At 36.6% G+C, this 27,674-nt stretch overlaps 3 protein-coding genes across 3 annotated transcripts in view; 1 reads left to right on the plus strand and 2 right to left on the minus strand.

Annotated features, from left to right (window-relative positions):
• Positions 1–15,795, minus strand: part of LOC111592945 (sex determination protein fruitless) — a 122,924-nt gene extending 107,129 nt beyond the window's left edge. The window contains exon 1 of the mRNA XM_023305417.2: positions 15,731–15,795. The gene's annotated coding sequence lies outside the window, so the exon portion shown is untranslated. The remainder of the gene's footprint in view (positions 1–15,730) is intronic.
• On the plus strand, positions 332–1,345 carry LOC111592948 (odorant receptor 59b-like). Its single transcript, XM_023305425.2, has 3 exons — positions 332–780; positions 842–1,199; positions 1,277–1,345. Exons 1-3 carry the CDS (start codon positions 332–334, stop codon positions 1,343–1,345), a joined length of 876 nt encoding a protein of 291 aa, XP_023161193.2.
• A 9,160-nt stretch (positions 15,796–24,955) lies between the features above and the next one.
• LOC111592946 (sex determination protein fruitless-like) lies at positions 24,956–25,209 on the minus strand. The gene has a single exon (XM_023305424.2). The coding sequence runs from the start codon at positions 25,199–25,201 to the stop codon at positions 24,956–24,958; it is 246 nt and encodes an 81-aa protein (XP_023161192.1). The 5' UTR covers positions 25,202–25,209.
• Between the last annotated feature and the right edge of the window lie 2,465 nt (positions 25,210–27,674).

Here is a 27,674-nt window from a genome sequence, read left to right on the forward strand (position 1 = left end):
CTGCACAATGAAACGGATATTCCAATTGATATATCCAGCTCCGGTTCAATTTAGGCTGAGTTCCAAGGAATCTTTTACCTATTTCTATCAGGCGGTCAAGTTCATTGGTTGGAAACCTCCGAGGGAGGGTGTTCAACGTTGTCTATATCTAGTTTGGTCTACTTTGGTGGGCACTTTCTCACTGTTGTATATACCAATTGGAATGGCCCTCAGCCTTGTTGCCAACTTTGCGACTTTAAATCTGAATGATTTTCTTAGCGTAATCGAACTAACCGTTAATACAACCGGAACAATGTTAACGAGTGTGTTGCTTTTATTTAACTTTTCACGAATGAATCAGATCGACAATGTACTCGACCGTATGGATGATCGGGTGCCTCTGGAAAACGATCGTCGTAGGATCCACAAGGCCGTTGCCGATGCCAACTATATCTTTTTGGTATACGCCATATTATATAGGACCTATGCGACCTTTGCGTTCATGACTGGCATACTGAATGCCCGGCCGCCCTGGATGTTATACAATCCGTTCTTTGATTGGCGAAATGGACTGATCCATTTATTATTGCATTCACTACTGGAACACCTCTTATTCTTTCTTATAGTTTTTTCGGCATTGCTCGTAGACACGTTTCCAATATTAGTTATTATCATATTGCGAGGCCACATCGATGTGTTAAGAAATCATATTCAAAACCTGCGCACTGGCCCACTGCAGGGCGAGGCTGATAACTATGAGGAGCTCGTTGACTGCGTTCTACACCATAAGCTGATTTTGAGGTGAGTATATAGAGTTGAGGTTAACTGTTTTGCTCTTTGGCTAATAACCTACTTATTTCAGTTGCTCTGAGATCTTGCGTCCAGTTATTTCGGGCACCATTTTCATACATTTTCTATTGGTTGGCATCGTGCTGGGCGTAACCATACTCAACATATTATCTTCTACGGATGTCGCTCATCGCGTCGTATCGTTTTTATTTATGGCTGCTTTGCTATTAGAATCGTTTCCCTGCTGCTATCTCAGCGACCTACTCGCCGAAGACAGCATGGACTTGTCAAACATATTGGCCCAATCGAACTGGCTTAATGCCGATAGCAAATATAAATCCACTTTAATAATTTTCATGCAACACGCTCAAAAACCAATTGTCTTTATAGCCGCCGGCATCTTTCCCATCTCCATGGCTAGCAACATTAAAGTAAGTAAAGTTATATATAAATATAGATATATATGGCTATAAATTTGAGCACAATAAATATTTCTCAACATTTTTAGATGGCAAAGTTCGCCTTCAGCGTTATGATCATAATGAAGCAAATGAATCTGGATGAACGCTTAAAATGAACTTGTTGTTCTTTAATTAATAAAAATAAATTTATTGATAATTTTTATTTCTTATTATTTTTATTTAAATATAAATTGAATTTTGATAATTAACTTTGGCACATCATTTCGGAAGAATCAGATTCTGTATGATTTTATAATTTAAAATAGAAATAAAAATTCATGAAAATTCTTTTTGCGTAAGCATTTATTGTTTGCCCAGTTAAGTTGCTAAATTATACAGGTATTTTGTGGGCGTGTCGAACACCTTGCCGAGCTGAACAGTTGCTTCATTCCCACAGACATTTGTGAAGACATTAAAGCTAAGCAAATGACAGTTTGCTCAGGCAGCTTAACTTCGGCTGTGGCTTTGGATTTTTAATTCAAAACTAATCCTTAACGATTTTGTAATTTACTAACTCTATATATGTTAAACTGGAATATATATGCTTGTCTATTCGATGTAAGCTTAATATGTTTCTTTTTCCTTGAGTTCTCATTTTTGTTCTTTAACATCAATAAAAATTGAAATTTTAACTTTTCCACTTTTAGTTTTAAAGGCATGTCTTGAAGAATGTGTAAATACTAAAAGTGGTATGTATGACGGAAGTCTTCTTTAAGGTCGACTGATTATGCTTGTTTCTGATTTTAGCATGAAATTCAAGTCAAGAAATTCTATGTTAATATATCCCACTAGAGAGTCTAACTAGCAAAATCTCATTCAGTAAAGTGTAATCCCTGCAAATAATCGTTTACCTTAAGCCTCGTTTTGTTTGCCTTTTTCTTATATAATTTTGGTTAATTGTTACAAAGGTAACTAAACAAACTTAACTTAAAGTTTTATATTATGAAAGGCAACAGCTTAGAGCACGTTGATTAAGGTATTAACAAACAACACAAAGGTATCTGTGCAACAGTACTCTGCCTGGCTTGTTTCTATTCCTTAATTTTTATTATGTTTCATTGTTATAATCAGCACTTATCGACTAGGATTGCACTGGCAGCTATATGATATGGATAACTGAAATATAAGATCTAAGCACCAGCATAGGCTGACAGCCTGAGTGTCCCTTAGTAATAACAAAAAGTATGCGATGATAGCAGCTCAATAGATTTCAGAAACTATAAAAAAATTAAAATACTTTAGATGTTATATGTTAGCTGAGAGTATGCTAGCCTTTAGCTAGAAGTTTTCAAAAATAAAATTTAAAGAATTTACGAATTTAAGGAATATACAAATTTAAAGAATTTACAATTTATATAACTCTATATAGAGACCTTTCAATGCAGTTCGCATTCAATTTTCTCTTTAATAAATAGAGTATTCCTTTAGCAGCTCGCCCATTCTTTAGCCAACAGATCAGAAAAATATTCCACTTCAAGTGTAGCAGCAGCAGGAGTTTCCTTGACAGGCAGCATTAATGTTGGCACGTTTATCAAATTGCAGCTTACAAAAGGCTGAAAGGAGTTGGAAGGCGTGCCACTTTATTACTCAGCTCATAATGCCGACAGATGATAAGCCAAATGTCGGCAATAGTTGGACGAAATAAAAGAAAAGGAAAAACAGGAAAACTATTCGTTGTTGGCTCAAATTGTGTGATGTAATGACACGCACGAGTGCAGAGCGCCAGGCACGCCCACACGCCACGTGCGCACAAGCTGCAGCTTCGAGTGAAGCATAAAAACGATGCCTTGGTCAAGGTCAGCTACAGCTACAGCTACAGCTACAGCTACAGCTACAGCTACAGCTACAGCTACAGCTGCAGCAGCAGCAGCAGCAGCAGCAACAACTGAAGTAAAAGGCAAAAACGAAAAAGCAGCAGCCAAGTGGGTGGCTCAAAGAGCTCTTCGAATCTATATTGGCAAAAGAATAAATGATTTAAAGCACAAGTTGAAGAGAAATTTGTGTTAAATGGCCAAACTGGATAAGATGGCAAAACGAGGCGAAATGGCTAATTTAATTGCCTGGCATTATGGTACTTAAGGAGGCGATCACATGTTGACCGTTAGATGGCCAACACGATGACGACAAAATGGAGCACAAACGTGGCTAATTGTAAATTGTTGCAATTTAAATTGTTGCAAAAGAACAGTAAGCAGCGGCAGCGGCAGCGGCAGCAACTAACTGGCCAGCCGGCCACATCTATGGGCCATAAAAATGCTGTTAAGGCCTAAAAGCGATTGTTGGATGCCAGCCACTGCAACTGCAACTGCAACTGGCACTTATTGAATGGCCATCGGTTGTGTCTTCTTGGGCCCCACAATCGTTAAAAGGCATCGTTAAAGGGGGCAGGCGTCGTAAAAATTTGCGCATTAATAAACATTATGCAAGTTGCGACAGACAGCAAATGAGGCGACACGTTGCACGCCAATCTGATGCTGGCTGCCACAGAGAACCGACCTCCTACTGCTCCACCTCCTGTTCAAGCAGCTGGCATGCAGCACAGTTATAACGATCGCCAACAGCAACAACAACAACAACAACATTTAACGATGCGTTTATTGATATCGCCAGCATCTGCGGCAGAGGGGCGACGCGACGATCACAGCGAGTCTCAATTTTATGCGCCATTGCACTGGGCTTTATCTCCGTTATCAATGCGCTTAGAAACTCATGTGTGTGTGTGTATATTTTACGATCAATGTAATTAATTGGCAAACGTAACTAATATTGGCAACAAAGTCGCCGATTGGCCAATTGGCAACATTCTCGCTGAGGCCTTAACGATCGCATTAAGTGGCCGGCGATTTATGGGTGAGGAAATGTTCCTTAAATTGTGAGCGTAATGTAGCTTGGCTAGCTCTTGAGGCATATGAATCATCTATAAATAAAATGTAGACTTACTTTGGAAAATTATTTAGATAGAAAGAGTGAGCTAAAGTCGGGAGTGTGCTTGTATATACCCTGACTTTTGAGTCTACATGCCTTCTTCTGCATCCTAAATACATCTTCTTAAAGCAGCTATTTAAATATTCACTGTGAACTCATTCCAATATAGAAATTAAGAAAACATCAGAAAATTTTTGGCCTTTAGTGTAAGAAATGGAATTGAATTTAACTTTTTATACGATAATAATAATATATATATAATATAATAATAATATTTTATAATAATTTAAAAATAAGTGCTATGCAGCATTCATATAAAAAATGTTTTCAGACTCATTTAACTTTACCCTAGTTTCAAGAAGTTCTGGTTTTTGTGCAGCATAGTATAAGCATAGAGTATATAAGCAATATATAAATTGCTAAGAGATGAATACTGTTATTATAATTTTTTGTACGGAAAAATATTTATATAGTCAATTACATTAGGTAAATTTTTTATAAAATATTAAATTTATAATATAATACATAAATATAAAATATTAATATATGTATATATGTACATCATTATATATGAAAACAAATATAAAATATATGTATATATATAAAAATTCTTTTCTATGGATGTAAGCTTCAGTAACAAAGTCACAGTAATCCTTATCTAACTAGGACTTGTAGGAGAATAAATTGCGTTATATAAATAAAAGGGATTTATATAATTATTATTATCTCCATGATTTCCTTTTAAGAAATATTTGATGAGTGCTAGTCTTCAGATGATTGAGCCCTCACAATATTAAAAGCACGAAATTACCATATATATTATTTAACAAATACTTTCCTCTGCAGTGCAGCCTTAAGACAACTCATGATTAAATGGCAAATATTAAAAATATTTTTAACATAAAAATAAATAAAAATAATAAAACAAAAATAAAAAAATAAAAATAAATAAAATATAATTCTTTGCAAAAGTTATACTCTAACTGGGTCAGTCTATCCAATATATAATTATCCTAAATTGTTCGCTAGAAAGTTATTCATTCTTAAATGCTAAATGCTAATAAGTCGAAAGCTCATTTATAAAATTTCAGTTACTAATTGATATTTTTGACTTGCAAAGAATGATTAAAGTAACGTTCTGTCTATATCAAAAAGGTAAACCGTTTTTTTTCATGCCAATGTCAATGCCAATCCCAACTTTGGCATTCAAAGCGCTGCAAACGCTGCGATTTCCCAGGCAATACATAGAATGAAAGAGAGGACGATAGAGAGGTAAGAGTGAGTGGAGCTTAAGAAAATACTTCATCACATTTCCCATGGACGGCCATTTATGGCAGTGAATGCCAGTCCGAATGCCGATCTGCGAGGCGGCCTTTTCTAACTGTCCCTCTGACAAAATGCCGCAACCTGCAAGTGTAACTGACAACCAATGGCCCAATGGCCATTGACCAGGCCGACACAAACAGAGCGACAGAGAGAGAATAATATTATGAGCGATACGTAGAAAAAAATAAATCAAATTTTCTCATCAATCTCATCGAACATGAAAATGCACTTTCAAAACGCATTAAATAAACCATAACGGCACGCATGCGCAGCACAGCACAGCACCAGAGTACAACAGCACTGCCACACAGCACCACCAGCAGCCCAGTCAGGGCGGTGCTGTGCGGAGTGAGACAGGGGCCAAGTGCAGGCCGAGGCCGCGTAAATCTTTCACTTTGAGCAAAATGCAGCACAGCTAACTGAGGCTAACTGGAAAACTAGCGGCAACAAATAACGTAAACGATAAATGCGCATGCGCAAGTGCAACAGCAATAGCCATAGCAAGAGGCAACAGGCAGCAGGCAATAGGCCAACGAACAACTGGCAACATGGGGCAACTGGCCACAGCAAGAGACGCGGCATTTGCTGTGGCCCGACCATATTTGGCATTGGCTTTGCCAACTGCCCAAACTAAAACCCAAACCCAGACACGTTGCAGCTCTGCTGACAAATTGCTGCAGCCGCCTCCTGCTGCAGTTGCTGCTGCAGCGGCTGCTGTTGTTGTCGCCAACATCAGCTGCGAATGCAGGTCCTCCGGCCAGCATGGCGCACAAATTTGGTAGCACGCCGTGCGGCGGCAGTCAAAAGCGTCCAATAATTCATAACACAGCCACTGTTGTTGCTGTTGCCGTTGTTGTTGCTGCTGCTGCTGCTGCTGTTGCCAAAATTGGCAAGAGTCGCTTGATAAGCCGCCGCTGCACACAGTCGCCAATCGCTGCGCTGCCACGGCGCGTAATAAATCTGTGCAATTTGTTGCACGCTAATCGCGCCATCGACTGCGGCTTTCAATTGAAAGTAAGTATCTAGCGGGCTTATTGGCTCGCAGGTGTTTCGCCTGCCCAAAAAGAGAGAAACAAAACACGTTTAGTGGGCCAAATAAATCAACAAACTAATTATCAACAATAAAGGCAATGCTAGCCTTAATGCGCATCAATTAACTAAAGTATAAACAAATGTTTAGCATTAGAAGTTGACATTTCTGTGCTGTTTAATGTTGGAAGAGACGTATCCGCATTCATATGCCTATCGCATCTATATCCGTAACCTTATCCTAGTACATATTACATATTCTTATTCTTTTTTATTCTTTCATTTTAAATATTTCCAGAGAAGGAAAGAAAAGAAATAATAAATAATAAAATATATTTTTATCCATATCTGTACCCTTATCCATATCCATATCCCTACCTATACCAAATATTCATATTTATATATTTTATTTAGTTTCAATATATTACCCATTTAAAAAAAATAAGGATATATTCGTATACCCATCCATATCCATATCCTTATCCTTATCCATATCCATATATTTATTTATTCATATTCATATTCATATATTTATATATTCATAAATTTATTTCATATTCATACTTTTATCTATATTTATAGTCAAATCTAATTTTTAATATCAATATATTTTTTATAGAATGTGAAGCTAAACATATACTCATATACTCCGTGTCTATATGCTTATCCTTATCCATTGCTACCTATATATATTTCATAATCATATTCATATTCCTATCCCCATCCCAATTCCCACATTCATATGCTTATCCCTATCCATATCCATGCCCATATCTCTTTTTTAATTACAGAATATTTCCTATAACAAGAAGAGCTAAAGATTTATTCCTATCCGTATACATTTCCTTATCCCTAACCATATCCATATTCACATCTTTTGTTTAATTTCAATTTATTTCCTATAGATAATCCGCACATTATCGCAATAGAAACAAATCGTTGTAAATAAATAATTTATATGAATTTCAAAAAAATTACTTTTGCGTAAAGCTTATCTATCTGTATGGCTATAACTTACGAGGAACTCTCCTCTTCCACCAGAACGCCAGCAAACTGTTCAAGCTTGACAACTTTTTGCCCCTTTTCTTTGCCTCAATAGTGTCCGGCTGCTCGGCTGCCTGCCATATCTTGCTTTACAGTCTTTGGCTAATAATAACAATAATTTAGCCAGTAAATGAAATTAACATGCATTACACAACAGTCAAGCGGCCAATAACGGAACAAACCTGCCATTGATCCTTGGGGCGTCCCATTGGGCGGCTGCAATTGCAATTGCGATGCCATCGAAGTCGCCAACTGTGTTCCCTAACTGACTGGCTGATTGAGTTGGCCCGCATCGCACCGGACGGGCTGGCCATCAATGAAACTTCAACTCCCAGATGCTGCATGCTGTGGGTACCTAACGGTATCTAGCCACGTAAACCCATCGAGCGGAGCCAACTCTACCCCACCAGTCGCCGCCGACTGTCTGCCTGCCCATCGGCTCTTTCTAATGGCGCACGCATCGCGTTTGCCGCCTCAATGGCCAGCTGACTGACCAGCAACAAATGCACCGGGATGCACTTCTTCTGCTTCTCCCTCGTCTCTGACTACAACTCTTTCTCAGCATTTGCCTCTGCTGCCTCTTTCTCTTGTCTGGGCGCCATGGCGTATGCATTTTTTATGTAAATTGATTTTTTTCTACTCATTTTGCTGGTCCACTCTGTTGTCTCCGCTTGTTGTTCTCGTTTGCTGCTTTTCATTAGTTATGATAGATGATGTTAGAAATTATTTAAATATATTCAATTAATAATAGCAAATGCTTTGCCTGACACGAAATAAACAACAAGTGCCACAGCCCTGACTGCCTGCTGTAGTTGCTTTTATTTAATATTTTTAAAGGCTGAGCAAATTTTTCGAGCAAATTGGACTTAAAACTTTGACAGAAGTGAAGCTATGCTCATTTTATTTATCATTTAGCCCTTAGTTAATTTTTGGCAACTTATTGAGTTAGTCTGACATTTTTTAGATTTTTAACAAAATATTTTTACAAGAAATAAATTACTTTTTAACGTTAAAAATGTACTTGGATCAATTTTCTGTCTTACCAGATATATACTATTTTTTTTATAAAAAAAAAAACATTTAAAAGTAATACAAAAGGTACTTAAAATAACAACGAATTTTTATTAAATAAAATAGATTTTTTTAAATAATAAAGAATTAATTTAAAAATAATAAATATATATAATATTTTTCCAGTGTAAAACTTAAATTCTAAATTTTTAGAAATTTAAAAAATTTCCAAATTTGTAAAGTTAAATTTCAAAAAATTTTCCCACAGCTTTTAAATACTTTACAATAAAAATGTATTGAGTTTATGATGATAAAATATATTTTTCGCATTTTATTAGGCTTTATTAAATATGTAACCATTTCATTGGCTTTCCCACAATTAAGTTAAGTCTTACATAATGACTTAAACCATTTACATTATTACACATACGCCACGTTAAACAAATAACAAATATTGACAAAATTTTCAGAAGACAAGAGGCCATTGAAGACATTTTAATTATGGTCACTTTATTTACAGCAGCTGCCAAGAGTTAATAAATGCATATTTGGGGCAGGCAATAAAGTGTGTAACCGAAGTCAAAGATAAAGGCCGAGAAAGAGAACGGACAAGAGCAGCAGATGGGATTGTGGGCGAACATGAAAAGCGTGAAGCAGACAATCAATAAATGCGCAGCTGAGCAGGGTCTGTGGCAACAGGTAAAGGCAATTACCAATTGTCCTGAGACACTGTGGGACTTGCTCAGCAAAATATTGAATGCCAAATAAAATGCAATAAAATAAAAGAAGGCAGACAAAAAGTCAAAGACAAAGGGGCCACGAATATGATTTACATGCAGCAACTGCAAATGCAACTGCAGCAGCAGCAATTGCCGTTCTTCGTGCAACGTTTGCCACCTGTTTCTGTTCTCTTCGACTTAGTTTGCCGTTATTGTTGCCTGGTTCTGCCTTGCCTTCCATATCGTTAGCTAATTTTATTGTTACAATAACTGTTGTTGCTGCCGCTGCTGCTGTTGCTGCTGCTGCTGCAGTTGCTGCCTATCTTTCGTGTATCTTACGACCGGCCTTGTTTATATCAATTCTATTAAGCACAACAGCTAGTCAGCTCCTCTTGCTCTCTCTATCTCACATTATCTGCATTTCTTTCACTCTGCTGCTACACCACTCTCCTTTCAGCATGTGACTAATCATGCACAGCCAATCATGCCACAAGTTTATTTATTTTCACATTGCATTTGCAAAAACAAAAAGAAAAACTGGGTAATCCACTTGAAAATTCCTCGATTTTTGCTAACCCTGTTTATTGTTGTTGCTGCCTGTTATCGGGCAGCTATCAACGCCGCTTGTACTCGTTATTGTTCCCTGTTGTGTTTGTTAGTTTCTTTTGGCTGGGCATCGACTTGTTGCCTGTTGCATCTTATAAAGTGAGTTATCTGCTGGGCTGTCGCGTGGCAATGGCCAAAGTAAATGTAAGATATATTCTGGCTTATTCTCTCCTCTTCTTCTTCACCTTTTTTCTTCATTATTTGCACTTGTTCTTGTCATCTGTGTGTGTGTGTATGTGTGTGGCTTTACCGCTAACAGCGACTGTTGCTGCTGCTGTCACTTGGCTGGCCGTTATATGTCCTTGAAAGAGTTAACTGTATTTGATTACTGCCAAAGACAGTGTGTGACTTGGAGCTAATACAGTGAACTCTCATATGGGAACACCCAGCATGTGCAGCTGCATTAAATATATGTTTTAATAAATTTTATTTTTCTATAATTAGACTTAGTTAAAATAAAGTTTTGAAATATATTTTCACTTCAATTAAACTCTGCTTGCGGTTTATAATTGTTGGAGCTATTATAAAAAGTTATTTAAGAAGAGTTGCTTAGTTAATATACAGCAATCTATAAAGCGCTTAAGCTCCTCTCAAGCAATATTTAATCCAAACTTTGGCTAGAGCTTGAGTTTACCTCGCTTCTTCTGTATATATAAATATTTCCAGAGGAAACGCAAACTCAAAATATCAAAATATTGCTGCAAGTTTTCAGTTTGATTACAGGGTATCCACTAGCCTAAAATTTGCCTTATATATTAGTTTCTTCATGCTGTTTCAGCAGAGCTATTTCTAGTAAGGCTCTGATCTTTCAGCTGCAAAAATGGGAACTAAACAATCAGAAATAAATATTTTTGTTGCGTGTCTGCATTTTAAGCTGTTGACCTGATTCAGGTTAATGCGGCTGTCATGTAGAATGGATTTACTGGAAAAAAGGTCACAAATATCATTTGTTTTGCTGCGGCATTGACAGCAGACAGATAGCAAATAGTTTATAAAAATAATAAAGTTTGTAGGCGAAATGTGCTGAAAAACCATTTGTAAAATGGCAAAGAAGAAAAATGGGAAATGCAATGGAGCCAAAGTAAATGGGAGGAATCGAAAGGTTATATTATATATATATATATGCATGATATATGGAACAGTATTTGTTATTTTCTCGAAAGATCATCATAATCGAAATGAAGCTTGGAATCTAACTGAAGCAATCTTCAAATTGGCCGCATAAATCTTGATGGCACATCTCTTAGCCCGGCTGTTGGCTAAGCTGTCAGCTGTTGGCCAAGCTGGAGAATACAGTTAGATTGAAGCTGGAGCAGGCGCAGATGCCAATGTCGATGTGGATGCCACTTGCTGTAAATGTGGCAAATGTCGAATGCAGAATACAGAAAACAGACTACAGAATACAGAATGCAAGCCAGCGTAATTGATAAAGACCGACAAATCCGTTGATGGCGATGTTAATACTGCGAGCTATGCGCAGCTTGGCCAGGGTTTGGGCCAGGCTTGGGGCCGGACTTGGGGCCGGGCTCAATGTCGCTGCGAAACGATCTTGTTGATGGCAGGAAGACAAAGACCTAAGATTGCCTGTTAATGCTAGTCGAAACGGTTCGATGTCTGTTGATGACGCGTGCAGAACCTGTTGGGCTGCTCTTGTTGTTGTCGTGGCAGTCAGTTCTAGTTGCTGTTCTTGTTGTTGTTATCGAACAGCGTTCGATTTTTATAATGATTATCGCCATTACCGACAGTCATTGTTGCTGTTGCCGCTGCTGCTGCTGTTACTGCTGGCAGCTACTGTTGCACTGAAAAGGCAGCTAACAATGCAATCCGTTGCCTGCAATTAGTTTGGGCGTGGGGCGCGGCTGGAGCGCGCATAAATTGCGTTAGGATAATGATCGCGCTTTGGCACAGTAAATCGCAATTCGAAATTCAACGGACTCGGAGAGTACAGTTCGAATGTGCTGCCTGTTGCTGCCGCCCAGATCGCAATTGCAGCAGCTGCAGCTTAGAGTTTTAACTGGTTCGGCAACAAATTTGACGCGCGCTGCTACAAATGAGCCCGATAGAGAGGGACAGAGAGAGGGAGAGAGAGTGCGGAAGAGGCAGAGGCAGAACGATAGACAGCTAGAGGGAAAGAAAGCAAGCGAAATGCTGAAGGAAAACCAGTGGAAGGCCAAGCACCAAGCACCGTTTTGGCCACGCATGCTGGGGCGCCATTTAAATTGAGATTTATTGCAGGCAGCATCTTTTGCTATTGCAGTCAATGATGCGCCAGTGGATGCTGCTGTTGCAGGTGCAGCAAGCAACGGTTTTGTAGCGTCGAAGCGAAAACAAAACTGTAAAACGCTGCCAACGCTTCTCTTTGACCTCGACGAGGCTGCAGTAGTCGAGCGAACAGAGGCGAGAGCGGCTACCAGCTGTTATATATAACAGTCAACAAATCGTTGGCCATCCAATCTTAATGAAGTTATTAGGCGAATCAATTTTTTGTTTTCTATTCTCTGTTGCTGCTGCACATGCAACAGGCGCAATGTTTTCCTACTAAGTTATGGGGTTATAAATGAAGATGGCTTTTAGTAGAGTATGCAGCTTAAAGAGTATTGATATTATTGAATATAATTTCATATTATGCTATTCATATGAAATATATGTATATATATTTGTATGTCTGTATACAAGAATTTTGTGTATTTTCATAAATTATTTATATATTCATAAATCTTTTTTTTTATTCTTCAAAGCTCTTGGCTAGTGGGCCGAGAAGAACTGCAACGCTTAGGCGTTTGAGTAGGGCTAAGTTTATTAAGAGAAATATATTCTTAACAGATAAACCAAAGCAATCGACATAACATATTATATGAGTATGCAAAAATATATATTAGAGATCTATAAAAGGATTATCCACAATGTTAGGCAATTGCAATTGTTCGAAAGAACATTTTAGATGCATATATACATTGATATATGTATATATGTATTGTTATAAAACTGATACACGACAGTAGTTGAGGCAATAAAATATGCATTCTTTAATAGTAACAACTTTGAGACTCATAGCAAGGTATAATATTAATAATAATTAATGTGAATGATGATAACTTTAATAAAATATATTTATACATAATCATCTTCTTTTTTAACATAAGAAAAAATATAATAAAAAAATTAATAAAATAAAATAATAATAAAATTAATATAATATTTTATATAAAAATAAAATTAATAATATTTAATAAGCTTTAATTTTAGCTCATTTTATGCATATGCCAAAGTGAATTATTTAATTATATATTACAATAAATTCCCTTTATGTCTTAAGGGCATATTAAGTAAAGACATTTAGGACTTAACTTGAGTCAATAATAAGTTAATAATAAAACAATGAAATACGAAATGTATTAAATGTATACAATGAATGAAAAGGCCTCATAAAAACGATAGATGTAAATGTTGATCAGCTGAGGCATTTTAGACAAGTAATTTTTTAAGTAATAAACAAGTTAATGAATCTGTGGAATATATTATATAAGCTAGAATGCCTTAGACTTGAGTTCAGCTTGAAGCTCAGGCTAACTCTGAGTTAGTCTCTGCCTCGCCTGGGGCTTTCTCTTGTTTTAGGCATTAAAAAGTCAAATATAAGTCGAATGCTTCCATATCAAATTAAGTTCAGATTAAGTTATGTACTAAAGTTAATAGGTTTCCCTAAAAGTTATATAGATGAGTCTAGTTGTAAGTATAATATTCTCTTTCATGTCAATGAAATAGCTTTTAAATAGAAAATTAAATATGGTAAAGAAATAAATAAATAATAAATAAATAAAGAAATATCAATGTATGTAAATCTAAATTTGAAAAGTATCTAAAATGAGCACAAATAATCCTACTCAGCCTTAGCATAAGAATTGATTAAAAATCCAACATTGCTATTTCGTTGTCATGGAATGATTTCTAATTATTGCATTTTCATAATCTGTATTTGAGAATATTAATAATTATTTGCAAATTATTGACATTATGATTATAATCAGCTGCAGTTGCTCAGGTTTTGTCTGAGCCGCTCGTCTGGCTATCCCACTGTGCTTTGCCACTAATTACAGGTGACACTGATTAGCGCGTTGCAGGAGACGAATGCAACGGGGCGTTAAGTAGCCAGAGGCATCTCCTATAAGTCTGCAATGTGGCAAAACATAATTTCTGCATGTCACTCGGACAGGTTGGAGTCAGAGTCGGAGTCGGAATCGGGTCTGTGGAATCGTTGTTGGAAATGGAGATGGTTGTCAATGCGTCGGCTAATCCTGCTCATCATCTATTGCTCTGCAGCTCGTGGATCAAGACGAATGCAATTTTTTGAAAAATCATTGAAACCGGTTACAGCATTTGATGGAAAAGTTGCTGCAACACGGTTGCAGCTACGCGAAACATCACGACAGACAAACAGACGGGCAGTGGACCAGACAGACAGACAGATAGACAGACTGACTGACTGACTGGCCGGCACCTGTAGATTTTATCCTGGCCATTTGATTGTCTGCCGTTGATTGCCGCTGAGATGTTTTGCAGCTGTGTGTTGCAAGCGTCGTCTGCCTGCCTGGTTGCTGAATTAAGTTGCTGCCTGGCAGCGTTTACATGCTGTGGCTGTTGCTAGCTTTTGATGTTTTAATGATAAGATTTTCGCGATTGATTTTTCCTGGGTGTCGAATTTGGCGAATAACCAGTTACCGGCAGGAAGTGCCGCCTAGCGGCTCAAGTGGCGCAAAAACGTGCCGCATCAATCAGTCGCCCACCGCGACCGCCTAACAAGGTCAATGGGCTAATGCGCCAAACTGCAACTATAAACTCTATATACACACACACACATATATATATATACGCCCACAATGTAGCTGGTCTTTGGTGCTGTTAAGGCAGCAGGCCGAATGGATTACAATAATTGCACACTGCGGAGGCCATTCAATCCGCAAGTGCAACTGTAAAGTGCCACCGTTTGCGTTGCTGCCCGGCAGCCAGAAGAAGTAGAAGAAGCCGAAGCAGCAGCAGCAGCAGAAGACAACGATTGACAGCAGAGCTGAAGCTGCCACTCAGCTGTTGTGACGGCAAACGGCAAACGGCGCATGTTGGCCATCAAATGTCTAGGCTAAACATTTAGATTAGAAGCGAAAAAAAAAACTGAAGTAGGAAAAATAAGACGACGACGACTGCTGCTTTGGCCAGTCTTCCGTCAGGAATGCATTTTTATGGAGCAGACAAGAACAATTGACGTTGCTATGGCCAAGTCGGAGGCTAATCTAAATTGTTGCATGCAACAACAATTGTGCACAGATACAAGTGTCCGGTGCATACGGCGAGGCAGGTAATTTCAGCTCAGCTAATTGCGAAAAGTGCTCCTGTAATTCCAACGGGGCCAACAGACAACTGAAAGACAACAAGCGGCCGCAACTCCAACTCCAACTCCAACTTCAACATCAACTGCAACTCCAATTTCTGCTACTCTGGCCTGCACCCTATGAAGCCCCTCGGGTAAGTGACACCTACAGCGGAGACAGCTTTGGCAATTGTGTTTGCCAGGCCCCACAAATAATAGCTTCATTGGCCACCAGAATCCCGTCGGTGCCAAAATGGGCAATGCCAATGTCGCTGGCCATGGAATTTGCTCGAGAAATTTGCATTGTCCTCGGCCTCACTCAGTTGACCAAAAATGGTTTGGCTAAGCTTGACATTATTGTGCCTTTGCTGCCTAATGGCTCTTGATGGGCATTTAACTGTCTATCAATTAAACAATTAACTTTTTACATATAAATAGAATATATATATATATATCTGACCACATCTGCATTAGCTACTCACACGTCAATTTATCTCTCGATTTTTGTTCAGCTGCGATTTTACAGTCGCGACGTTTTGCCATTTACTGAAACTGTTCAAACAAAATGTGGCTTGCCAAGAGGCAAAATAATATCGTATACAATTTATGGTCTGCGCACATAACTAGCACCCAAAGGTAAAATGGTGGACCAGGCAAAACCAGGTAACTGTAACGCCACGCTGAAGGTTAGGCCCGCTGCGTTTTGCTTCTGACACACAAAGTGCAAAGCAAAAATAAAAGGAAAATCGAGAGCACAAGTGAAAAGAAGGCAAAATGTATAAAAATTACTAAAAGCCGCTTTAAGGTATGGTTTGTGGGATACACTTTCTCCATGAGTCCATTCGCTTGACTATGAATTAAATATGGATTGAATGAAAATATATCTATTTTGAATATTTTTAAATAATTCAATTATAAATTTAAATAATTAAATAAACTATTAAATAAATTTAAAACAGCTTTACATATTCAATATAAAATATTTTATTTATATTTTAATATTATTTATATTGAAAATAAATAATAAAAAATTGTTAGAATTGATATATTTTAAAAATTTCAAATTCATATTAATTAAATAAAACTAAATTTAAATATAAGTAATTAATATAAATATAAATTCTTTTAATATAATTTAATTCTTATAAAAATATCTAAAATATATAAATTAATATATATTTAAAAAAAATATATTGTTTTTTCGTTTTGCAATAATATTTTATATATATAAATAATAAATAATAAATTAATAAATATTTTTGTCAAAGTCTTAAATCAAAATAATCATTTGACATTAAATTTAAAAATGTCATCTAAATTCCTATATAATAATTTTCGCTCATAATTTCTGAGTGCATTTCTTAGGCCAGCTACCTTATCGCTGCTTTTTTTCATGCCGCTTTTATTTGCGTCTGGCGCTGCCTTTCTGGCACAGTAGTTCAAGCAAAGCAAAGTGTCACAAGTTAATTAGATTAAATTAAAAATATGCATAGTATATGCTCTTATACTAAGTATTGTTATATATAGTTATACTATATATATAATTTTTGTTTTTTTACTACTTAGCATTACGCCTCTTCTTCTTTCTTGCTGTCAATGTCAGCTTTGGCACTTGCCACATGCTATTGCATACTTTTAAGCTGGCGCTGCTTTAGTTTCAACGGACGCACAAAAGTAGGCAACATTTTTTTAAATTCCCGATTTTAGTCGGGGGAAAATAAAAAGTTTTTATAACCAGGAAACGTTTGCAGCGCACGCATAGTAGGCTGAAAAATGTAATTTACAATTTTAATTGAAACACTCAATACTTAATCCCTCAATAAAAAATGATGCTTGGCGCATTAATTAAAAGAAAAGCTAAAGCCAACCAGGCACTTCAACAATTCAAATGCAAACAAGCCAGGCAAATAAAGAAGGCTTATAAGGTGGTATGCTGCAGGTGTGGACGTGAGGTGCGTGCATGGAAAAAGTTTCACTTTTTCAACTTATGCCAACGCACAAATCTCGAACGGCCGGGCACAAATGACGCACAGTTCTACAAGAGGCCCACGCACGCAACGAGGCGAACCAGTTCTAGTGCTAAAGTGTTACGCACATGAGAGTGTGTGTGCTATAAAGCAAATGCATAAGGGCAGGGACTTAGACGTTAGCGAGCTCTCAGCCAGGTTTTGACTGCACGCAATATTTTTAATGAAATATGCAACAATCAGAGCGAAGTCCCCCGCCTTAACCCTGGGCCAGTTATTTGTCTGGCTGTCTGTTTAATATGACCATCATTTTTAGACTCCTTCAAGCAATATGAGCAATATATATAGCCATATGCATATGCATCTATGTACAGTTGACTGTGCAAGTGGTAATCGTTGTGTTTTTACCATTGTCGAGACGTTTTGCATTTTGTCTGGCAATTTAATAACACCGAACGCAAATTACATTCTCGGATCCGAGCTGCACTTCGACGCTAAGTGACCCAAATTGCCAGGCTAAAGGGAGTGCAAGAGAGAAATGTCGACGGAATGGCTTTTAGACGCTCTGCATGTGCCCGAAACATTTACATGCGCCACCGTGCGTATACGTAACGTGAATGCTGCACAAATCATAATTGCCGGCAGCAAGTCAAGTGCAAAGTCTTTTAACTGGCCCACGGGGCGTATAATAAATAATGTAATTAAATTACCAATGCAAGCAAGCATTGCTAACCCAGGGCCAAGGCATGCATACGCCTAGCCAAATGGGCTTAATGAGCAGCTATTTTCCATTTAATTAAACAATTGCATTTGCGGGCGGGAGCCAGTGCAAACACCTACATAATATACCATATTAGAGCAATTGAATATGCATATTAAATGAAGGCACTCAAATATTTATATTCCAAACAAAGCGCCGACCCCAATCCGAATCAACGTAAATAAATTGCAATCAACGGTAAATCAAGCGTCGCCTCAGCTGCAGGTGGAAGAGCTGCGTTCCCTGGGCGAGGCGACTTACAGAAGCTTCCTCTGCTAAGGACCTGTCAGTCCATTTGCTCGAATGATTAGTTGCACTGGCAACACAGCAGCCACTCACTATATGCACTCTATACATATTTAAAATTATGATTTGTGACATTGGTCACAAGGCAAAGCCGTTGTCTTGTGGACTGTCAACAGCTGCAAAGCTCGAGTGTAAAATGTGCACAAACAGCAAAGTTGACAAAAGTTAATTATAAGCGGCATTTACCAGTTTCCTCTTTATGCAAGCTTCACTTTAAGACCTTTTTGTTCAGCCCAAAGAAACTTTAATAAATTTGCCAATTTATTAAATTTTATGTGAACTTGTTTCCCAGTTGCCAATTAGTCCAAAAAACTTCAAATCAAAAGCAAAACTTTTTTTAATTTTTATTAGCTTTTGATATTTATATCCTGCAGCTGCGTAGAACGTGTGCAGACAAGGGATATATTGTTGTTATGAGTTAATGTAAGTTAGTAATGGAAGCAGAATGCCAACTGACTCTGTTAACTTTTGGCTTTCATCTTCCGCTTGGCAGTCTGTCATTCATTTGGATATCAGAAATTCCTGAAGATTAACATTTAATATTTTATACTAATTTTCTTTCATTATTAGTTTAATTATATCGACTTAACTTAAGAAGCCTTTAAAAATATCTATGAAAATTTCTTAGTTCAGCTCGCTACTGCTCCCAGGGTATTTGTTTGTCAGTTTTTATTTTTATGCTCTTAACGCTTTGCTTAGATTTCCTTTCTATAAGTTGCCCATAAATTTCCGATTGTATTTTTATTAATATTTATTGAAACTTAAATAATATATTTTTATTAAAATTTAAAAATAAATATTTTTCTTGGTAAAATATCTGTAAATTTAACTATAAAAATAATAGAAAATTTATTACTTGATTTGGTAGTTGATATGACAGCTCACAATGGAGGAGATTTATTCATAAATTTAATTTTTATATATTTGATGGTTTTTATAGAATATTACAAGTTTAAATTATAATAAAGCAAAATAATAAATTTGTAATATCAATAAAATAGGCTTTATTAAATTGCACATTTAATGACAATATTGTTTATTTTATGTGGAGCAACAATTTTTATAATCATTCTTCGGAATCATGACTATCATCATAATGAAATATCAAACCAAAACCAAAAAAAACAAGCTATCAGTTGCTAAATAAACTATCAAAAAAATGTTGCTAGCCCAAAGCTGTAAGTATCTAAAATTAATAACAAATTTTATAAAGACCGAATGATCTACTTGAAATATATTTCTATGAATATAAATAAGATTACAAGTCTTACTCAAAAGTATATAAACTTAAATGAATTCCAACTCAAAGAAGTTGAAGTTGAAGTAATATAAATTAAACATTAAATAATTTAGACAAAAAAATGTCACTAATATGTTTACAAATTTGTAAACTCTTAACGGCAAACAGTTTCATTTTCACTTAATAATTTACAAGACTTCAAAGTGTGTAAAGTGGCGCCACGCTGCGCCGAGCTTGGGCCCGTACCGGAAGCGGAAATGCTGCTAGAACAAAATATGGCAGACCAACAAAATGGCGCGCCATGGCAGAGGCAGAGGCAAAAAGTTAAGCTGCAAAGCTTATGCCAAACGCAACCGAAACTGTGTTAAAAACTGTAAACAGTTTTTGTACTCGACGAAACCTTGAAACTGTCAGCGCGTGCCATGAAAAATGCTACAAAATTTGTGTTTTTTCTCCCTCTCTCTATTGGTATTGGGTAGAAACAGCTTAGTTTTTCTTTTCCTCGCTTTGGCTATTGTGATTTATTGACTCGTTCGAGCCGCAGGTGCTCCAGTGCTCAACTGTTTGCGGTTTGCTTCCGCAATTACTTTTGCCACTCGAAACAGTTGCCCCTTGCTGTTTAAATAGAATGCTGCCAATAGCTTTTACTGTCCACATCCGGCAAACATAATTTCACATGAACTTGAGCTCTACAGGAGTTTTTAATTACAGGTAAATGCTAGGCATAACCATGGGCGATTCCTTTCAAATATACAAATACAAGCAGCGTACAGCTTGCAGCTGAGACATGAGGTGACTTAGAACGGGCAGGGGCAGTGGGCAGGCGCATGTCTTGGCATACAAATAGCAGCAGCATTTTGCCTATGAATATGTGTGTGTGTGTGTTCTTGTATTGGTGTCAGTGCGTGCTTCCTGGCAGCCCCAACAGCGCCCGATCCCAGTCTGAGCGCCTACTCAGCCCCTTCGCTGTCGCAGTCCCAGTCGCTGCCTTAGCCTCGCTCTTTTGTGTTTATCCTGCTCCAGTTCCACAGTCTGCTGCATTCATTAGACTTGGCCAAGTGGCAAGCAGGCATACTGCCTGCACAGTATTAAATTCCATTAACAGACGCTGCCACAGTCTCTGCCTTGGCCTTCTGCAACTGCAGCTCTAGCCTCTCTAATGGTGTTACATGACTTGGGGCCAATTCCTATGCATATTACGATTATTATAAGCTCGTCACATTACTATAAAGCCTAAGCGAGCAAAGTATTTAACAAATCTGTCGCTGTCTTTGCTAGCCACGGCTCGGGCCAGCCACGCTGCAGGCCAAAATTGGCTCTGGACCAGCACTTTGATAAATTGCAAATTGAGACGTTTCCGTTGTGCCTCGAGCACTAACTAACATCATATTGATACGAAATGTTGATGGCATTGTCACAAGATTACCAATTGGCATGTCCGAATGCCACAAACTCTGGCATTTGACTTAAAGCGCAGTTATTTGTGTATATTTACACGTGTTACTCGAGTTCGGGCGGAAATGCATGACCAATGCTCGGCTGTCAACTTGCCACACGTCATGCCACACGACACATGGCTGTAAAAATGTATTGTGTTGCATGTGGCATGACTCATTACAACTCCATCGTTGTGTAAACAAAACTTCAGGAAAGTATGTGAGAACAAAGTCGAGGCCTAGCTAAGGCATAGGCATAGACGAAGTTCTACGAGCTTCGGCTGCATAGTTTGAATCTTATATATTTTATAGAATATTTGCAGAAATTTTAATTATAGCTTTGTAGACGTTATTGGTTATAGATATGCATAGCTATCTAAAGTTATGATAGTCGACTAACGATACGCAGAATTACTTGGGAATTTATCACAGTTCTTTAAATGTTTCATAGTGTTTCGTAGGAATTCGAACAACATGTGTCGTAGTATATTGATATATGTATATATATAGTTGAGTATAATATGAGTAAATATGATGAAATTTATGTAATACAGTTGATAAGGGAATAATAAATATACGAGTATATGTTGTAGAAAGTCATGTGCTTACTTGTCTATATTTATAGGTCAGGTATATATAAATTTAAATTTTAGATGTTCATATTATTTATGATAATATATATTATATATAATATATAATATTATAATAATATCAGGTATATATTTTAAATTTTAGATGTACATATTATTTCTGATATTATATATAATAAATAATAAATAAACTAACTGTTAGCCTACAAAGTTTTTAACTCAGCTGATAGAAATGGTCGAAGCATCATTTTCTACATATGACTCTACACCTTATTGAGCATAATTAGACCCAAATAACTTTTGCTTTTGTCAGATATTTGTGTGAAAAAGTTGTCCAATTTTAGTCAAATAAATGATGCTTTCATTATTTAAATTCTATAGAGTCGCCATGGGCTTTATAAAATATATGCTGAGTCGCTTCGAATATTGTTCGCGAGTGGAGAAAGCGACAACATTTATTAAAAGAGATATGCTCTTTACAGCTTGCCAATAAATATACCAGAAAAAATTGCCAGATCAACAGAATTAGTTTAAAAAAAGTTTTATAAAGCAGCTTGACCATTTGCTGTAATCAAAGCTTGAGTAACTTGAGGCAGCTATAAGAAAGCAAATTACTCAACTAGTATTAGCTGCCATTGTATAAATACTCAGTCAGTCAGAACATAGAGACAGAGAACTTTGTGTACTGCATGACTCATATATATGTTATATATTTTTAAAATATTGTCTGTGGGCTCAAGCTCAAGCAGTCTATCATTCAGTGCATAAAGTATTATATCTACATCCTCTGTCATATAGATAAACAACTCTGTGTACCGAATGATTAACTGCTTGCACTGAAGTTACTGCAGCCATAGTTAACTTTTTATATATATAAGATATATATTTATTTTTATATAGCATATACGACATACTTTATCAATACAAAATTAATTTCAAAATTATTCCCATATCAGTTGGTAGTCAAGGAAAGAGTATTCAGTGTCTACTTCGCTATAAAACTCGCTTTTCGTGTGTTTCGCGGCAATCGAAAAGCGCACATTAGGGTTCTTGTAAAGACATTTCCGTTAGATTTGATTATCGTCGATGTTGGAGCTCGATGGAGCAAAGGGCTTAATGCAGATATTTGAATCTTATCGCAGCTAAAATTGGCATTCGCATGAACTTGTTGACAAAAAAGGAAAATTGCTTTATATATATATATATCTTGATGGGTTTCTTCTGTTGCATGTGCAGCGCTCGGGATTAAAGAATTTGAATTAATTATAAAATATACAGTTACTTGGAGCTTATGTTGCATGTTGCTGCATCGTTTGGCAGCTTTAAGAGGCTCACAATGGTTGTTTGGCATGCGCACAATGCAGCTAGATCTTAAGCACTATGTAGATCTAAGCTTATATATACGTATTTTTTACATGCAGGGCAGCCCCACTGTCGCCCCCACTAAAATGGCTCCATGCCGCACTCGGTATGCACTACGTTTGTGAGTGAGTGTATCTACGTTGGCTAGACACGCACGTGATTTGGTTCTTATGCAGGGAGTACAGATAAATGTAAATAGCTCTTGACTTACCGCGCTCGTTGACAGGTGTTTGGGTGCTTGTTGATTGTTGGGTTTTCATTACATTTATAGAGATAGATAGAGTTTGTGTGAGTGAGAGAGAGAGAGAGTGAGAGAGATGGCTAATAGCTAATGCGACTTGCTAAGCTAATATATTGTTGATTGTTGATTGATGATCGGCTGCTCATAGTTGATTGAAGACGTTGGCAACTCCGGCGCACTCGTTGGGGGCTCAGTTTCGATGCTTCTCACAGTTGTCCTTGACTTTGGCTTCATATGTTTTACGTATATATATATATATATAAATCTCTTAGGATTTCTCACGTGAAAAGTGTTTGCTTTACAGTGTCTTAGAACTACTTAAGTACAAGTTTCTTTGTTTCCAATTTGTGGGCTCAACTTTTTCTTTTTTTTGTACTCTTGGCTTAAAATTTTGCATTTTACAATGTGCTCGTTAGGTGCGTGTTTATGCCCAGGACTTAGGATTGATAATAGTTGATAGGCATAAACATGAATCGCTTAGAAAACTAGAAAATTATTCGCACTACTTAGATACAAATAGTTATATAATACTGGTATACATTGTATATTGATATCGATAAGATTAGCTACTTTTTGGTATGTTTATAAATATTAAATATTATATTTTGTTATGGAATATCAATTATTGTAAAGTGTATTGCTTGAGCTGAACTACAAATTCTACAATTTCAAGAGGCTATTCGTGTACGTATACTTCGAGTTAACATTAGCTGTATTTGTTATTGTTGAAGCACTAAGAACTTGATAAGGGCAATAAGACTTTAGAATATTATATATATTGTAAATTGTTCACTACTTTAAATGCGTATATATATCTTTATATATCTATGGTATATGCTGTAGTTATATAAGTATCGGGAACAACTGGACCCACAAATTTAGCTGTCTACTAAAATGCTATATATATAAATATAAATATATATATATATATTGATTTGTAGTTAGAATATTGGCTTTAGTATACCTTTCAGTATATTTATATATATCTAAATAATATTTTTATTATATACTATATTGTTTAAATCGACTATTTAATACGCTGATCTGGGCAAAGTTGAACACTTTAAGTTTGTATATATCAGAGACAATTATATCTTAAATTTGGAAGTTAATAATATTGTTAGTTATATAGCTATTAACTGTACTTAGATATATAAACTAATCTGTCTGCCTCAACGGTACAAGTGCTCTTCTCTGCTCTGCAATAGCTTACGATCTATAGTCTAAGGCTTAATAGTAGTTGGTGTCTTGTCTTACAGGGATTACTATATGCACATGTTCAGCTTTCTGAGCTAAGTTTTCTTTTAGTTAGAATAGTTTTAAGTGTTAGTTATCTTAGCTTAACTTATCTTAAATAGCGTAGCAAACACTTTTCCTTTCTTTCAATTGTTTTCTCTCTTTGCAAATCTCTCTTTGATGGGTTTAAAGTCCAATTTAGTTTTCGTTAAGGTTCAACAAAAGCGACTAGCAATTGATTAAAATGACTCTAATTGATTTACGTTAATTTAATTCTTTTTGTTTTTTTTTTTTCTGGCCGTAACTATTTAAGGGCTATTTAACTTGATTTGAACGCTAAGAAAAAAGTTTTTTTTTTACAAATAACAAAAACTCAAACTTGATTTAAATTTAGTTTGCTTTTTTTTTTGCTTTGGTGTCGGTTGAAGCGCTTGTGTTGATTGAAGACTTAGCATAGAAGAAGTGTTGATGTGTTGCTGATGATATGCATTTGGGATCGATATTCGATTCTGTACTTTCAATTCTGTGCTTGCTTCTAGCGCTCTCCCGCCTCCACACTCGACTCTGGCTTACCTCGGCGATGCGGCCGGCAGCGGCGGTAGCGACAGCGGCGGCGGCGGCAACGGCGGCGGCGGCTGTGATCGCACATCCGTCTCAATGTGACGCTTGTGCGGCGACTGCAGATCGAGTGCCGCGTATGCGGCATGCGTGTGCCCAGCCACGCCCAGCGGCGAGCTGCGTGGCCGCATGGTAATGGGCGGACCGCGAAACAGCGCATACGGATTGCCAAAATAATCCTGTGAGGTGGCCATCATATCGAAACGAAACTGCAATCGAGAAAGGAAAATCGATTAAACAGAGAAATTATTAAGAAAATGGTTCAGGAAATCGTTGAAGGTAATTCAAATCCTTGAATTTAATTGATGGGAAATACGAAATTTAGTCAATAGCAATAATGTTATTAGAGCTCTGCTTAAATTAATTTTGTCAATATTTTTTTGGTATTTTTTAGTTTGCTATATAAAACTTGAAGTACAAAATATTAATTCTGCTAAATAAACGATTTTATTCTTTTCTAAAAAAATATTTTTTTATAATTTTTTAGACTTTTATACTCTATAGGCATGTATTTAATTAGCCAGCATATATATAAAACCTTAAGTCTAGACTTATTGAAGCCTTTTACAGTCAGACAGGCAAGCTGCTTAATCAATTTAGCTTGTCATAAGGCGCAAGGCAAAGGACATTTATCTATGCATTTATCTAAGCCACGCTTATCAGAAATGCCTTCTGCACTCTGTTACATTGCAGTTGTTATGCAAGACAGATTTTGGTTTCGATTAAAACTTTTAATTCTATTTGAAGACAACTAGCTGAACAAAGTTTCCAGGACTCAGTCATGGCGCTAAAATGAAAACCTGCTTAAAATGCAGTTTTCTAGACGTTTAGCCTGTCAGCTTATAATTCAATGCCAGCTAAGTTATTGTTAGCTCTAGCCACATTCTCGCACCTATTTTCCACTAAATTAAAAGCAAATAAAGCGACCTTAAACCGCAGTCGCATTCATATTCATAGACACTTTTGAAATCGTGGCATGTCAATAGACCATTTTTATAGGCAGCCATTCAGAGCTGACTAAACGATGGTAGCTTATGTGCGTGTGTGTGTGTGTGTGTGTGTGTTATTTGTGCAACGTGCGTGTCCTGTCCATTCATGTTTTTTAATTTAATAGTCATGTAAATATGTGAGGCACGCGACTGCATTTAATTTTTTGTTGTGAAATGAAATTATTGTAACATGTCCATTTGATTGATGCCCACAGCACGGATTCAGCCACGCACACAGCCACACACACACACACATGTCGAACACGCCATAATTGACAGGATACATCAGCTATTGAGCACTGAGCAACGGGCAACGGACATCGGACAAGGGACAGTTGTCAGCGCAGAACATGACATGACGACAGTGCTCAATGCATGTAATTAAGTGTCCTGTCCCCGCCCATCGCTTTAAGTGCCGCCCATTTGGGAAAGTGCGCGTAACGAGCAGTTGATGGTAGTGTTCGCATTCCCAGTAATCAAGCCAAACAGCAATTATTGGCGCCTATTCTTCAGCAAGGGACACTTTTAAATTGAATTGTTTATGTTTTGGTTAATTAAGGTATTAGAGAGAGGTGGAGATAGATAGGAAGGGAGAGACAGAGAGGGCAGCAAAAAAAGGGTTCTAAATATACAACAAAAAATTATTGTAAGAACATTTAGCCTTTTTCTAGCCTTTTTCTATAACTAAACATCTATTTATATGCTACATATAATTCATTTAAATAATATCAATTTTAGATAATATATTAATTTTTATAAATATGACCTTGTGCTATATCTTTCATATTTGCCACACTTTCAGCAGGGAGTCCAAGCATTTTTTGATTGTGACACTCAACTACTTCCGATGAGCTTCACTTTCTGACTGACACTGCAGAGCCACTGATCGAGCGACTGCTATGGCACATGCTCTTCGCTCACTACCTTCACTCGAATTCATTGACTCGCTCAGGTTGCGCTGCTCAGCGCCCTCAGTCAGGTTCGTTGGATGGGAGCGCACACAGCAATAGAGCAGAACTTAACAGAGTAGATATATACATAAAGCTGTGCAAATTTTCTCTTTATAAAAATACTAATAGGCCAATGAGTATTTTGTGAATGTCATTTATGGCTTGATATTTTTAAATATAAATTAAGTAAAAAATAGTCAAAGGAGGATACTTTATATTTTCAAATAAATATTTATATTTAATTTACATAAGCAAAATAAATATATTTCTAAAATAATAATTTTTGTCCTTTTGTATAACTTAGAAATAATTAAAGTAAATAATAGTCAAAGGAGGCAGCTTTATATTTTCAAATAAATTATTAGTAAACATTTATATTTAATTTATATAAGCAAAAAAAATATATATCTAAAATAATATTTTTTTGTCCTTTTATATAACTCATATCTTGAAGCATAAAGTATGACACTTATTTGATTTTTTTTATTTATTTCTAAAAAGCTTGTGAACTATACCAAGTTAAATTCCTTTGAGTGCATTCATTGCTTGGGCAATCTGTTACCTATTTTAGAAAACTAGGCCTTGGAGCTAGAGCTTGGAACTGAAATTATTCGAGACTATTGAAAGGCTTGAATGAAGCTCAATTTTGCTGGACTATAAAATTTCTTAAATTGCGAATTATTGAAAAATGTAAGTTCTTTATATAATCGCTCTGCTAGCTACTCATAAAG

Source organism: Drosophila hydei, unplaced genomic scaffold (assembly GCF_003285905.1).
Source record: "Drosophila hydei strain 15085-1641.00,03,60 unplaced genomic scaffold, DhydRS2 tig00008119-arrow-pilon, whole genome shotgun sequence".
Taxonomy (NCBI): domain Eukaryota; kingdom Metazoa; phylum Arthropoda; class Insecta; order Diptera; family Drosophilidae; genus Drosophila; species Drosophila hydei.

Excerpts from the sequence above, each read along its gene's own strand:
- LOC111592948 (XM_023305425.2), top strand. The coding sequence starts at position 332 with ATGAATCAGATCGACAATGTACTCGACCGTATGGATGATCGGGTGCCT. Across the intron at positions 781-841 it reads CACCATAAGCTGATTTTGAG|TTGCTCTGAGATCTTGCGTC; the intron begins GTGAGTATATAG and ends TACTTATTTCAG. Across the intron at positions 1,200-1,276 it reads CCATGGCTAGCAACATTAAA|ATGGCAAAGTTCGCCTTCAG; the intron begins GTAAGTAAAGTT and ends CAACATTTTTAG.
- LOC111592946 (XM_023305424.2), bottom strand. The coding sequence starts at position 25,201 with ATGATGGCCACCTCACAGGATTATTTTGGCAATCCGTATGCGCTGTTT.